The sequence below is a fragment of the Phascolarctos cinereus genome, unplaced genomic scaffold, assembly GCF_003287225.1.
Source record: "Phascolarctos cinereus isolate Bilbo 61053 unplaced genomic scaffold, phaCin_HiC Scaffold_1;HRSCAF=81, whole genome shotgun sequence".
In the NCBI taxonomy this organism is placed as follows: Eukaryota; Metazoa; Chordata; class Mammalia; order Diprotodontia; family Phascolarctidae; genus Phascolarctos; species Phascolarctos cinereus.
In genome coordinates, this window is record NW_027555514.1 from 160186741 (window position 1) to 160201133 (window position 14393).

General features: G+C 40.2%; 1 protein-coding gene across 6 annotated transcripts in view; it reads left to right on the forward strand.

Annotated features, from left to right (window-relative positions):
- FRMD4A (FERM domain containing 4A) overlaps window positions 1–14393 on the forward strand; it is a 767521-nt gene that overhangs the window by 699507 nt on the left and 53621 nt on the right. For all 6 annotated transcript variants that reach the window (XM_020999677.2, XM_020999676.2, XM_020999675.2 and 3 more), the window contains 2 exons: window positions 2531–2607; window positions 7682–7820. In XM_020999677.2, coding sequence (XP_020855336.1) covers window positions 2531–2607; window positions 7682–7820 — 216 coding nt within the window. The remainder of the gene's footprint in view (window positions 1–2530; window positions 2608–7681; window positions 7821–14393) is intronic.

Consider the following 14393-nt stretch of genomic DNA (forward strand, 5'->3'; position numbering starts at 1 on the left):
CCACTCTCCCCAAAACCTTGGCCTTAATCCTAAACCTATCTCCATAATCTCCCAGCCCTTGATCTCCCCCTCTCCTTTAAAAAAAAAAAAAGGAAAAGAAATCTGAATACTAGTTTAGAAATTTTGTTACAAATATCAAGCGTATTTGACCTTGAGATGCTAAAAAAAACATGATATGAATAAAATGAATAAAATTCTTATTCTCTTTGCCAGCTATTTTTAAAAATAGGATTGGGAGGGGAAGCTGTGAGAACTGTTAGGGAACCATTAGGATAGCTTATGTGTTTTATTACATTAGTAACTGAGATAACTGCAGGTAGAATAGCTACCAATATATTTCCACTTGGAGGTAGAACAGGAACTTTACTTGCTTTTATTGAGAAATTTCAGAGTGATGTGTAGTTCCATCCTCCCTTGGAAACCATACTTAGAATTGGGTATCTGCACACAGACTCACAAAAGCAGCAATGAATCAATGACAAATAAGAAACAGCTGCAGGAGGTATTGACTGTTGTGGCTTTGGGTCATTCCTTTCCTTGACTATAGGATTTTTGCTCCTGTCACATGACTGACACCCCTCTCCCCACTTGGGGTTACCTTTCCAAAATATGGAAGTGATCCTCAGGTCTAGGGTTGAAATTTATCCTAAGCTATAAAAGGAGAGTAGAACATTTTGAAAAAAAAATATGAAAGCTGCAACGGGCGATATTGTTTATGAAAGAGCAATCAGAAATGAATGTAGCCTCTGTAGGAAGCATCTTTTAATCCTCTCCAGATTTACTCAGGGTGACATCTTTTAAGCAAACATTCCTTAGGTCTAGATAGTATATCATGGGAGCTGGATGGAAAACACAGTGCGAGACCTAACAAAATTGATACAAGGAAGAAAAACCTTTGGCTGAAGATGGAACAATGCAGTTGAATGGAGTATAGCTAAGGCAGGCAAGCAGGCTGTTTTGTTGCTGTTCAGTCATTTTTCAGTCACATCCGACTCTTCGTGGCCCCATTTTTTGGGTTTTCTTGGCAAAGATACTGGAGTGGTTTGCTATTTCATTATCCAGCTAAGTTTACTGATGAGGAAACTGAGGCAAACAGGGTTAAGTGACTTGCCCAGGGTCACACAGCTAGTAAGTGTCTGAGGCCAGATTTGGCTATAGCAGACCAGTAGATATGAGGGGTGGGGGAAGGGGGGGATGAGGAAAGGATCTTTAAAATTAGAGATGAGAACACAGAAACAATGATAGTTGCATGACCTTAGATAAGTCATTTAATCTCCCTGGGCCTCAGTTTCCTCATGTGTAGAGTAAAGGAAATGAGGAGGGGAAGGACTAGATGATTACTGAAGCCCCTTCCAGCTCCAGATCTGTAGCCCAAGATATACATTAGCTTAATGCATAAAATAAAGAGCAAAGGAAGGATGGAGAAAGTTAAAGGCTAGAAAAGAATGAACAAAAAAAGATGCAAACGGTGTTTTGTTTCCTTCTTTTCCCTTTTCAGTAAGGATAATGTCAAACTCTTAATTTGGTGATAAGAAACCCACCCATTATATATGTAATTTAAATTTTTTACTTTAACCTCTTTTATCATTTCCAAAAGGGTTAAATGATGTTTCATCAGATGAAAGGAAACCCCATTATTAGAATTAAATGAATGCAGTCTTAATTGCTTCCAAACATTAAAATCAGATTTCTTAGATAATTTATCCACCACACACTAAAGGGGGAGGTCTGATTCAAAAGGGGTAGAGGCAGCCTAAGAAATATTTGCCAGGGCAAATTCTCATAGCAGCTTAAGCTCCCCACTTCCCATTCTCTACCCCTCTTCAACTGGGCTAAAGGTAAACTCTGGCTGCACAGAAAGTTGCTGCAGAAACAGAATTCTAGATTCTCTTTGTGTTTCAGAGAAAAGAATGGGCTTGACAGGCTCATATTGTTATCTCATGTTGCCTCCCCTAAATTAAGGTCATAACAGCCTCCGCCCTTCACAGAGAGGCTTTCTGAGGAGAGGAGTTTCCAAAGCACCAGTTCGAGTCAGGGATTCGTACACATTAGTGGGCAGGAAGTGGAGTCCCAATGGGAGACTGGGGAATTTGAACGCTTTCCCATTTCAGCACTCTGAGAGGAGGAAGCTCAGTTCAGCACTACTCACAGATGGCTACTGCTTACTTCTGAAAGATCCTTTTCTCTTTCTTTCTTTCCTCTGTTCTCTCTCTCTCTCACTCTCATTCTCTCGGAGGGAAAAAGTCTGCAAAGCTGAGAGCGGTCTGAGAGAATTAAACAAAGGGAAAGGATTGGAAAGAGCTTGGTTTTCCTTTTAAGAAACCTGCAGGACAATCCACACCCAGAGTGCCCCTTTTTAAAGCTGGCAATCCATTTGTCCCTGTCTGTTTCAAGCAAGAAACGGAGGATAAGGAAACAGGACATACAAATTGTACTTGGATGAGAGAACAGCCCACAGTAGAAGTTAACAGTGGACCAGACTACAGCTGTGAACTCCTACTGTATTTAAAGAAAGTTGTTTTCTCTTCAGATATTCCAATGGAGACAGTTAGAGAATCTGTACTTCAGAGAGAAGAAGTTTTCAGTGGAAGTTCATGACCCACGCAGGTAAGCTGGAAGATTCTTCTTGCATGTTTGAGTGGATGAGATTTGCATGACTCCATTGGAAGGGGATGCATTAATGTTTAGGGGTCTGCTTGTTTCTATGATGTTATTGTCCTTGTTCAGTCATGTTAAGAGATGGGTGGTTATAATATATAGACTATGCTCAGGATGCCAAGCTAGAAGGCAGACTAGAATGTGACAATAAATAGGGTGAACTTAGTCAACTTGATAAACTTCTGATACAGTTAGACTGCTGATGCCTCCAGTTTTGACACCCTGTTCTCCCCATGCAGATATCCCATTCAAGTAGACTGAAAGCTTTTTCCCCTCTCTAACAAAAAAAAAATCTTTGCATGGTTTAGTGTCTTTTGAGAAGTTTCCAGAAATGACAGCTATAGTATATACATAATTATAAGCAATTAGAGCAAAAGGGAGCACATAAATGAAGCAGTTCCTATGCTGGCTACAGAGTATCAAACGGCATCGTTCCCAGCCCCAAAATTTCACAGTGTGGAACTTATGCTCTGGGGTGGAAGAAATGTAGTTTAGTTTGTTTGGTTTTTTTCTGCATACATTGTATTTTACCATCCAGAAATTTTTTTCTGGGAATACTAGATTAAGACAAATCTGCTCATGCTGAAAAAGATGCTAAAAGAAAAATAGAGGGTCTTAGTTCAGAATACCACTTCAACCTAATGCTTTGCCTTTCTTTGTCTGCTAACAGCCCTAGAATTGTATACAGCCCACAAACCGCAGTTAGAAACCTTAAAAACAGGCCCAGTACCTAAACATAAATCATTTTAGACAGGTCCAGAGTCAGATTTACAACTAAAAGGTAGCTCTAGGGGGACATTGGTAAGATCAGACGCCTGCCAAGAAAAGGAGGTTGATTTTAAATACCATTAACTCTACCCCTTCCCTGCTCTGATGAAAAAGAGGTCTGGTACACAATCATAATTCTGGAGGGCCAATGATAAAGCATGCTATCCACCTTCTGACAGAGAGGTGATGGATTCAGGGCACAGAATGGATCTTTTTTGGATATGGCAATGAAGGAATTTATTTTGTTTGCCTATGTATATTTGTTACAAGGGCTCAGTTTTTCCTTTTGTCTTTTTTTCCATCGATGGGGAGGGGGAGGAAGGAGAGAAAATAAAATTTTCTTAATTAAAAAAATTTTAATTAAAAAAAAAAAGTCTGGCACATACTGTACCATGCATGAATTCCCTTCAGGTCTGCCTCCTGTTTTTTCACCCCACCCTATGAAGGGCCCCTGTACTTCCAAAGGATCTTCTCAGTATACTTAGGAAACATTGCCTACACAGGAAAAAGATGTGGCTCGTGCAATATAGTCTGTACCTGTAGCATATGACAACTCAGCAGGACAGATATGGAGCTTTAACTCAGTAATCTGCATAGAACAGCCATTCGAGTTAGAAGCAAAGGTCTTATCCTGCGTTTCACAGCTGACCAGTCGAGCAGAATCCGAAGGCACTTTGGAGGTTCCACTTCACAGGCATATAAGAAGGGGGAGCAAACCACATGATAGTGCTTTCTACAGATGGGGAGAAAGCACTGGTAATGGTTGGATGGAGTGTCCAATGTTCAGAAAATGCTGCCATAGTAGAGCAGGAATCAGAGTTGCTCAGAGGGGAAGGATGAAGCAGATTTGGAAGAGAATATTCTATACGAGGAGAAATTAGCAGAAATTTTCAGCCATGGGGCTCTAGGAGGAGAGGAAGAATAAGTGTCAAAATTTAGTCAGCTGCTCCTGTCTCAGTTTCCCCCAGCAGTCAAATTAGCACAAGAGTATTTTTTCTTTCTGCTTCACAGAGATATAGAAAAGGAAAAGAAATCCTCTGGACATAATATATAATAATCTACTATATAGAAAATGTAAGCCTTTAAATGGAGAGGAATTAATCAGTCGTTTGATTGAGGACCTTCTATTTTCAAGGCACCGGGGGAAACAACTGTGTCACTTACTGCTTGTGTGACCTTGGGCAAGTCACATCAACATTCTGAGCCTAAGTTTCCTCAGCTGTAAAATGATGGAGTTGAGTTCGATTCCCTGTAGCATCCTTTTCTATTCTAGTTCTATAAGTATGTGATACAAAGAAATATTAAAAATTTATTTCCACCCCCAAGGAAGGTACAGTCTAAGGGGGAGGGAGACATATGAATACCAAAATATGACCCCAGCATCATTCATAGAACAATAGAAGGCAGTGGGTGATTAATGTCATATGAGTATTATTAGTAGATTGACAGAAGGAATAGATTATCTTGGGCTGAGATAGGCAAGATAAACCCAACCAAGGAAAAAGAACCTGAGCTGGGCCTTCAAGGATGCATACACTGTAGATGTTTGACTAGGAAGGGAGGAGAGATTGGCAGGAGGATCCGGATGTTAAGTGAATGTTCTGTCTGCGCCTTCACAGAAGAGAGGAAGGAGCTAGGGCCCAGGCATCCTGCTGCTGTCAGTACATTCCAGCTGAGGAGATCCAAACTGCTCAACTAAACAGGAACTAGAAGGTGCAAGAAATACCCAGGAAAGATATTTCCCCCAGTGTTAATTGTATTTGTCATCCCAATTCTTGGTATATTGTTTTCTTTGGAGTACAGGAGATTAATCTAATTGACCACATGTAGCCATGATGCTAAGTAGTCAATACCCAACTCCTGAAACTTGTCTGTTAAGGATAAGGAAGGAAGTCAGAACTGAGCATGATGATAGGAAATGTCAGCTATAATCATTTCATTAAAATGCAATCAGTTGGATATTGCAACTTATAAGAAAATAATTTACTAGAGCTGATGTTTTCCCGGTTGGATCAGTCACACATTTACTCACTCACAGGCTTCCCTTTGCCCTACCTACCACCATGATTATCTCTTCAATACAGAAGATCCTGTAGAATTGCTGGGGGGGGGTGGAAGGGAGCTGGCTCCATGCCTAACTCTTGGTTCTCTGGCCCTCTAAACTTGTCAGATATTCAAGTTAGTACAACTAGGGAAGGCAGAAGAAAATATGCTTTGGGGAAGGCCTGAAGTGGGGAAAAAAATGTGGTTATACTCAGCTGGTAGTTCCTTAATTTTTCTCACCATCCTTCCGAGAAAAATACTGATCTTTCCACAAGCTACTGTTCATTTTGCAACTTTCAGTGTTTCTGAAACTTCAAGTTTCTTCCCCCTTCCCACTCCCCATCCCAATTCAGCTTTGCTAGAGAAGAATAAGAGTTAACTCATCCCGGTTCCAAGAGCTATGATGGGAGCCAAGTCCTTGGTTGGCAGTTTCATTTAAAAATCTCTGTGTGCTTTGTTGCGTGTTGTTCCCTCCCTCCCCTCATTTTCTGGCCCCATTTCAACTGACAACTGTTTGCTCATTCACAAGCTGACTTTCCCCCCTAACTTTCGTTTTAACCAAAGCAACAACACAAATCATATGCACCTGGAATTAGGAGTGTTAATTGATACCAGATTTGACTTTTTCAATAAAAAAGACGTGAGTATTCAGTAAGGGGAGGGGGAAGAAAGTTAAATCTACAACCCAAACAAACAAGAAAGAAGAAAGCAACTTTTGAATTTTCCTCAAGGGAAAGGTTGACAAGCTTAATTACAATTAAAATTTCCTGAAAACCTGTGGTAGTACTCTGTCCTTGTTGCCCTAGGATCCTCCAGTTTACTGATCTTAGGAAAACTACATTCCTTCCTTTTTCTGAGTAAAAGGCTTGATAACAGCTTAACTCCTATACCAAAGTTCCTACTCCATTTGCCCATAAGTTGACAGAAAATACAAGCATGAGTGCACACACACACACACACACACACACACACACACACACACACTCGTGCTGTTTTCCAAAGCCAAGATTCCATTTTCATAATGATCAGTCTACCATTACCATGTACCTCCTGACCCCCAGTAAAGTGGCCAGACAGCCTCTATTTGTTAAGAGACTTCCTTCCCTTCTGGGAAAACATTGACCTCTATTCTTATTTGCAGCTAATTATATGACAAACCAGTGGTTTCCAGTTTCATTTTGGAAATCTAGCTGTCTTCTTTCTTCTTTACTCCAGGCTGAAATAATTGATAGTAATGAGAGGGAAGGAGTTAGGGGGGAGGGGGAATTCCACTCTTTCATTCATTGTCCTCTATCATTCATTGCCCTTCTCTTTTCTCCTTACTTCTTGCCTCAGTTGTATCATCTGTGAGATAATGGCTTTAGTCTAGATCAACAATTCTCAAACTTTTTGGCCTCAGGAGCCCTTTACACTCTTAAAAATTATAGAAGATGCCAAAGAGTTTTTGGCTTCTTTGGGTAATATCAATAACAAATCTTATGAAAATCATTTTGACCTGGAGGACTCCTGAAGATGCCAAAGAGTTTTTGGCTTCTTTGGGTAATATCAATAACAAATCTTATGAAAATCGTTTTGACCTGGAGGACTCCTGAAAGGGTAGGGGGACCACCAGGGGTATGATGAGGACCACACTTTTGAAAACAACTGGTCTAGATGATCTCTAAGGTTCCTTTCAGCTTTGACAATCTTTGCTTTCTTCTAACTGCTCTCCATCCCAACAAACACACTTATTTTATAATCAACATTTCCCATGGTGGATTGAGCCTAAGGTGATGGAAAAGGCATGATTGAGTCAGGAGCTCTGGCCTACCAGGATTAGGAAATAATTTACCTGTATTTCACCAGAGGCCTTGTTGCCAATTAATTCAAGGCTTTTCTTGAATAGCTTTTATTCCCTCTGTAAGTTGGGCCTTTGTCAACAATAGAATATCAAACAGGAAAGGCCAGTGGCCTGCTCTGACCCATCTGTGACCCAGCAAGGCAGAGACTTGGCAGCAGCCTGAGCCCTAAGAAGTCAGGAATCCAAAAAGGGACCTTTGCTGGCTTGTCTCCGAAATATGTCTGTGTCTGTGTTTGTATGTTCTGATAAGTCACATTTTGTAACCACCCAGCATTGTACTTAGCACTATAAAATCTCATCATTGATTTACTTACTGACCCTGAAAATAACACCAGCATAAATATGTTCCACCTTCTTGTTCTGCTTCCCCAGGGCCTCGGTGACTAGGAGGACGTTTGGTCACAGTGGCATTGCAGTGCATACGTGGTATGCATGTCCAGCATTAATCAAGTCCATATGGGCTATGGCCATTAGCCAACACCAATTCTACCTGGACAGAAAGCAGAGTAAGGTAAAACTCTTCCCTGGGACATGGAGGGAACAATTTCTGTTTACACTAAAGATTTCACAAAAGTGGGAGCTTTCTCCTAGATAGACCATGTATCTACCTGAGGTCATAGGCTGGATAGGCCCCAGGGATCACATAACTAGGGGATTAAAGATTGGACTGGGGCCTATTTTATTCATTACTGGCATAAACTCATGCCAGTCATGGTATTCTCTGCCTCGCTGGATTGTAGATAGATGGAATAAAACCAGAATTTGCCAAGAGACCAATTCCCTCCAAGGTGCCAGAGGGGTTTCCGGCCCACCCACAATCTCAATTGCTCATCCTTCTTGATGCAATCTGCTGAGGCTCATTTGTGGCATTCTGACCCTCTTTCAAACCATTGGGGGACTCACCTAGGAGCAAAAAAGGAAAAGTCTTTAACTAGCATTTTATACAGTGGCAAATTGTTTTCTTCTTTCTAGAGGGGGACAAAAGTAGTAAGCTTTCTCAGTTAATAGACAACACCTAACTGTTTAGGATAATTGCTTTGACCCCTCCAGGCCTTTCTAACTTCATTAAACACACACACACACACACACACACACACACACACACACACACACACACACACACACACACACACACACACACACACACACACACACACACAAATGTAATGATAATCTTCTCCAAAACTAGATCCAGGACCTCCAAAATTTGTAAATAATCATCTTCCTTAGGCTCCCTATGATTCCCTCACACACACAGGCAGTTCTCATCAGCCAGTAGGTGGGTGGGTGACGTCCTTCTTGTTCACACACACAAACATATCAACACTCACTCCTTCCTACAACTTCACCTCCCCATCCTCCCCCTCATCCCCCTATCTACCACCATCAGGAGTCACTCCTACTCATTATCCCTCCAGAATAAAAGCATATCAAGATGGACTGTGTCCCTTTCTCAGGATCTTACTGCCATGGGGAAGGGGGTGAAAATATCGAATGAGCAAACCTTGGCAGCTGATCTGAGTGATACCACCGATCTCTGGTGGAGTTTTCTTTCCTATAGCATAAGTTTCTGTGGTGGGTGTGGGAGGACTCTAAACTCAAAGATTCATTAGCCCAGTGCAACTCTGCTGGTCTTGGGGATTTTCCCTTTTTCTGTATCTTCCCTTATATGGAGATTTTTTTTTCTGTCTCTAAGGGAGCATGGGAAAGGAGAGAGGGAGAAGAGGATGAGGAGAGGTATAGTATAGCTTTCACCGGGGGGCTATCTACCATGCAAACTAGCCATGCAATGACTGCCTTTTTTTTTTCCTTTTGCTAGTTTTTGTATTCCCACCACCTTCTTGGCATTGGTTGGGATAGGTCTGGGATAAAACTTCACCAACCCCCACCTTTGGGGATTTATACCATTAAGAACATACCAGCACTGTAGCCTTTGTGGTAACGATTTATAATGGCACAATAATTTGAGACTTTATTTGATACAACAAAATGAAACCATGACAAAGTTTCTCAACTAGTTCTATATTGCATATGTTGTATGGGTACAAGAGTTTTGCTGAAACTATAAAAGTTTATTGTTAGTAAGAACAATTGGAGGCTAAAACCTTTTAATACTGATTTGATGATTTTAGAGTTAAAGAACCTGGGTTCAAATCCTGGTGTTAGCATTTATTACCTACATGACCTTGGGCAAGTCCCTTAATCTTCTCTTCATCTGTGCATTGAAGGGGTTGGACCAGATGGCCTCCAAGGTCCCTTCAAGTTCTAGATCCATGTTAACATGATATATGAAGGACGGCTGGCTCAGTAATTTCCTAGAACATAGAGGTTAATCCTTTTTTGATGTAAAGTTCCATATAGTGATGCCATGAATTTAAAGAAGAAAAAATGGTATTTGGCTCCATAGATAGCAAACAATTAACAATAATAACAGTTTACATGTAAATAGAACTTTAAGATTTGTAAAACACTATGCTCCATAGCTGGCTGAAGTTGGTAGTGCAAGTATTATTTTCATTATCTTCATTTTATAATTGAGGAAAGAGAGACAGCTGTGGCATAATGAAAAAAGATCTAGATAAAAGGCAGGATGATCTGAGTTCAAATCCTATCTGTGAAACCTACCAGCTACCTTACCCTGGGGTAGACATTTTACTCAGTGCCTCTAAAAGCACTGTATGTTGCATTAGAATTTCCCATTGTTAAAAGAAATATCTTCACTATCCTTCAGCCCTATACCACTGAAATCCCAGTGGTGATCTGAATTCTTCCCACCCCTAAAATGAGAAAACTCAGTCTCAGAGAGGTAAAGCCACTTGAGCATGATCACACAGCAAATATTGAAAGTGGGATTTGAATTTAGATTGCAGGGTTCCCAGTCTAGAATACTACACCACAGCTGCCAGCCGAATATACTTTCTAGTATACCACAGTGCATTGCACATAGTGTTGTTCATGAATCAATTATGATCATGTAAAGATCATGTAAAGACTCTACCTCTTGTGTTTGTCCTGAAAGATGCATCTTATGCAGAAAAATGATGTAATAACATCAACTATTATTATTATAAAATATTAATAATTACAGATTCTTTTAATATTATATTACTGATGTAATAGCAATCAATTAAAAGATTGAACATCCCACTATTTCAGTAGCCAGCCTCCAACCTGTGAAGGGGAATGCATGTTCCAATTGGGCACAATCACTTCACCAAAGTAAGTCTTGAATGATCACAAATGCCATGATGCCTTTCCATTCCCCATAGGAGATCATTCTTTGACATATATTGTGTTAGGGATCATGTACAGGATCTAGGGGTCAACTCTGAGCAAGTACTTTTTTAATATCTTGTTGGGTTTCACTGTCTCCATCTGGAGAATAGGAATGAAAATTCTTGTCCTTATCAGGTAATCAAAAGTTTAAATGCAATGAGTATTGTGTGTTTACACTGCAAATTGCTACCACAGTTATGTTAGTCAAATGAATGAAAGCTCCCCAATTTAAAACTGAGGTGATAGAGCTGATAAAATACCCCCTTAGGGAAAGTATATCACAAAATCCTCATCTGAGGAATTAATAATATACATATACATGATATAATGTGTATAAATAACATACACACATATACACTTATATATATGTGTGTGTGCGTGTATACACATAAACTCACACACACATAAAAACCACTAAAATTCTTCCTGCTGAGGAGAATACCTCCAGATGAATTCTAAGTGATTTAATACTGAACACTTTTAAAATATTTTAGAATAGCTCATGTTGGCTAATATATCAGGGACTGCATCACACTCTACTGTATACAGTGCCACACCATCCATTCATTTCTCCAAAGCCTTCAGCAGGGCCTACCACATAATGTTTACCAACCCCAGAGACCAGTGTTGTCTAGTGGTCTTAGCAAACAGTACCCCAAAAGGGAGTCCCAAATTTCATGTTCTTTCCTTGGTTTGGACTACTTTCTCCTTGTGGATTTTGTGTGCCTGTCTCACGTACATGTATGCTGCATGTCTCTTCCCTATCCCTGTCTCACTCTCTTCCCTGCCCCCCATACACACACGCAGGCACACACATGCATGTACAAACCTGGACTTGCACTTCATTAGTTTCTCCCAGTTTTGTGGTTGAGGACCATTCCGCCCTGTGGGGAGGGAAATGGTGCACTAAGTATAAATTGACTAATGTCTATGAAACCCTTTGAGAACAAGAGGCACCGTACTGTAGAAATGTTCATTGCAATTAGTAACTGACCCCATATTACCTCAGAGATCAGAACAAGACAGCTGTCACTATCCAAGTTTGAAAACCCATTATATCCTTATGTCAAGGAAGGTCTTGCTGTCTCCAGATGAAAATATTCTAAACTGCAAGTTGTTTAAAGATCTATACGTGACAGAGAGTGTCAATCTGCCTTGGTAGAAGGCCCTTCCTCACCTGGGAATTCCCCATGCCAATGAAATCACAGTTTCCAACCTTATCTTTTAAAGAGCTAGCTTTTCCCAGAAACTTAATAACAGTCTTCCTTCAGATAACAAATAATTTAGGGGTCCTTTCTTCTTTTCCAAGATAATATTGGCTTCTTCGTTTTGTCCAAAACCAAGAGTCAAAAGAAATTTAGATCTTGCTTGCGTGAGCTTGATACCTCAGACTGGAAGGCATTAGGCCAGACAGATCTCCTTACTGAGACTCAGGAGTCTGAAGGCTCCTTCTGGGACAGTCAAACTATTTCCTTTGCCAGGAGAACCTCCTTCCCACCCCTCTCCCCCTTCATTTCTGCTATTACTCCAACCCAGCCTAACTTGGTCATTGTCATATTATCATTCCAAACCAAATCAGAAAGTTTTTCTGAAGTCTTCTTACCAGATTCTTGCTGCCTTTTCTAGACTTACACATTTGGGACTGTATTTACTAGGTATCCTAGGCCCAGAGTGAAGGTATTTCACAGATAACCCCACCACCAGCAGCAGCAACACACACACACACACACACACACACACACACACACACACAAAACCACATGTGTATATGGCAAGACTGAAGCTTCAGGTTTAACCACACAAATGTAAAGTCACTCATCAAATTAGTGGTAAATCTCCAGCTTGCATTTCTCGGTGTCCTTAGCTTCTAGACTTTTCCATCTCTCTCATGGATAACTAAATGCTACATGGGGGCTTGTTTCTCTTTTTATTACCACCAGCTTGTATGAGAGGGCAGCTGCTGCTACAAGAGGAGAAGCAGGATTTCTCCAGACACAATCTGAGCTTGTTCAGAGATAGGGCTCATCCAGATGGGTGCTGTTGATATTTCATGTCAAAATGAAATAGAAGCCCTTTCCTGTTTTCTGCTCCAGACCCAAATCCTGTGAGAGGGCTTTGGCAGCCATGATTATTTTATGGAACAAGGAAGCACTCAAGAAAGTCGACCTAGTCCTGAGAGCAAGGAAAATTGCGGAGGTCAGGAAGGAATCACAACTAGAGGAAAGATTCACAAGGTAGAAGGATGAGGAAGAAGACAGTGAACATAACAAGCAAGGAGCTTCAGCATTTCCTTTATCCCCTAGGTTTTTGTCTTGCTAACACATGGAAAGTACACCATGGTCGGGTCAGCCCTTTCCTACTCCCTCCCTGCATTCACCAGCTGTAGCTTGAATTTAGACTTTTCTCCTGAGCTCTGTCAAACCCTGGAGAGCATAATAGATGTCTAGACAATGTTTGCGCCACCTATGTGCCTAGCTGGCCATATAGAGAAGGGAACATTAAAATGAGCAGAAACAGGGACTCCCAGGATGAAACTAGAAAAAATAAATCCATTTATACTCCCTTCATAATATGTCCTTGACCCTCCACCTGTGCTTGCCCATGTAGAGGGAAGGCCATGGCATTCCTCCAGGCGGGGAATTACTATTCATTATTACTCATGTGGTAAGGTTCTTTAGAGCCTCTGTTGTGACTTTGAGCTAGGACTACATATGCATAAGTAAATAGATGAAACCTGTGATTTCATTGGTATGAGCAACTCCAGATCAGGAAGCTCCAGATCAGATTCACTTCACCAATTCTGCCCAGGAAAGACAGCTCCTACTCAGCAAATTCTAGTATTAGAGGGCTGCCTAGAGCAATGAGAATTTAAGTGACTTTACCAGGGTCATACAGCCAGTATATATCAAAAGATAAAACTAGAACCCAGCTCTTCTTAGCTTCAAGGGCAACTTTCTGTCCATTGCTCCATACTGCCTCAAGCATGTGTGTAGATTATATTTAAATATTGAACATTGTCTAATGACTACAGTTGAGAAGAACAATTAGCAAATGTGTCAATTACAGTTACAAGTATATTGTTAAAGGTAATTGTTTGAATACTTCCCATTGCTTTCATTACTGTCCTCCAAATTTGGTCCCCAGATGTTAAATGAAAATTGTAAACTTCAGACATATTTGTGGGAATGAAAAACATTTTTGTTTGCCAAAAACAGTAAACAAAACAGATATCTTAATTACCTTTGGAACTAAATGTATAAATGTAACAAATTTTTTATTGTTCTTCTCTACTGCAAACATTAACCAATATATAACTATATAACAATATAGTTTAAATAAAATTATATGTAATATATATTCTTAGTTACATATCTTCATGTGCTTCTTTTGATATTGAAAGCTTCTTCAAAAGTTTGTATTTCTACTTTTTATTGGACTCTGAATAACTCTGAATAAGGCAAGCATTTGCTCCATAAGTATTCACATCTTACATACTACAATTCCATGCCAACAACACATGCATACCTACTAACCATCTAACTACCATTCCCCTAAAATTATTAAGAAACCTTTTTGGTGAAGACCTTGAAATCAGCTTAAAATTTAGATGCAATGTAAAATGACTTTTACATCATGAAACTCCTATCAATCATTCAATCAGTCAACAATTTAGTGTTATCATACATCAAGCCCTGTGCTAAGCTCAGGGAATACACAGAAAAAGCAAAAACAGTCTCTGTCCTCAAGGAGCTTACAATCTAATGAAAGAGGCCACATGTATATAAATAGATATATACGAGATACCTAA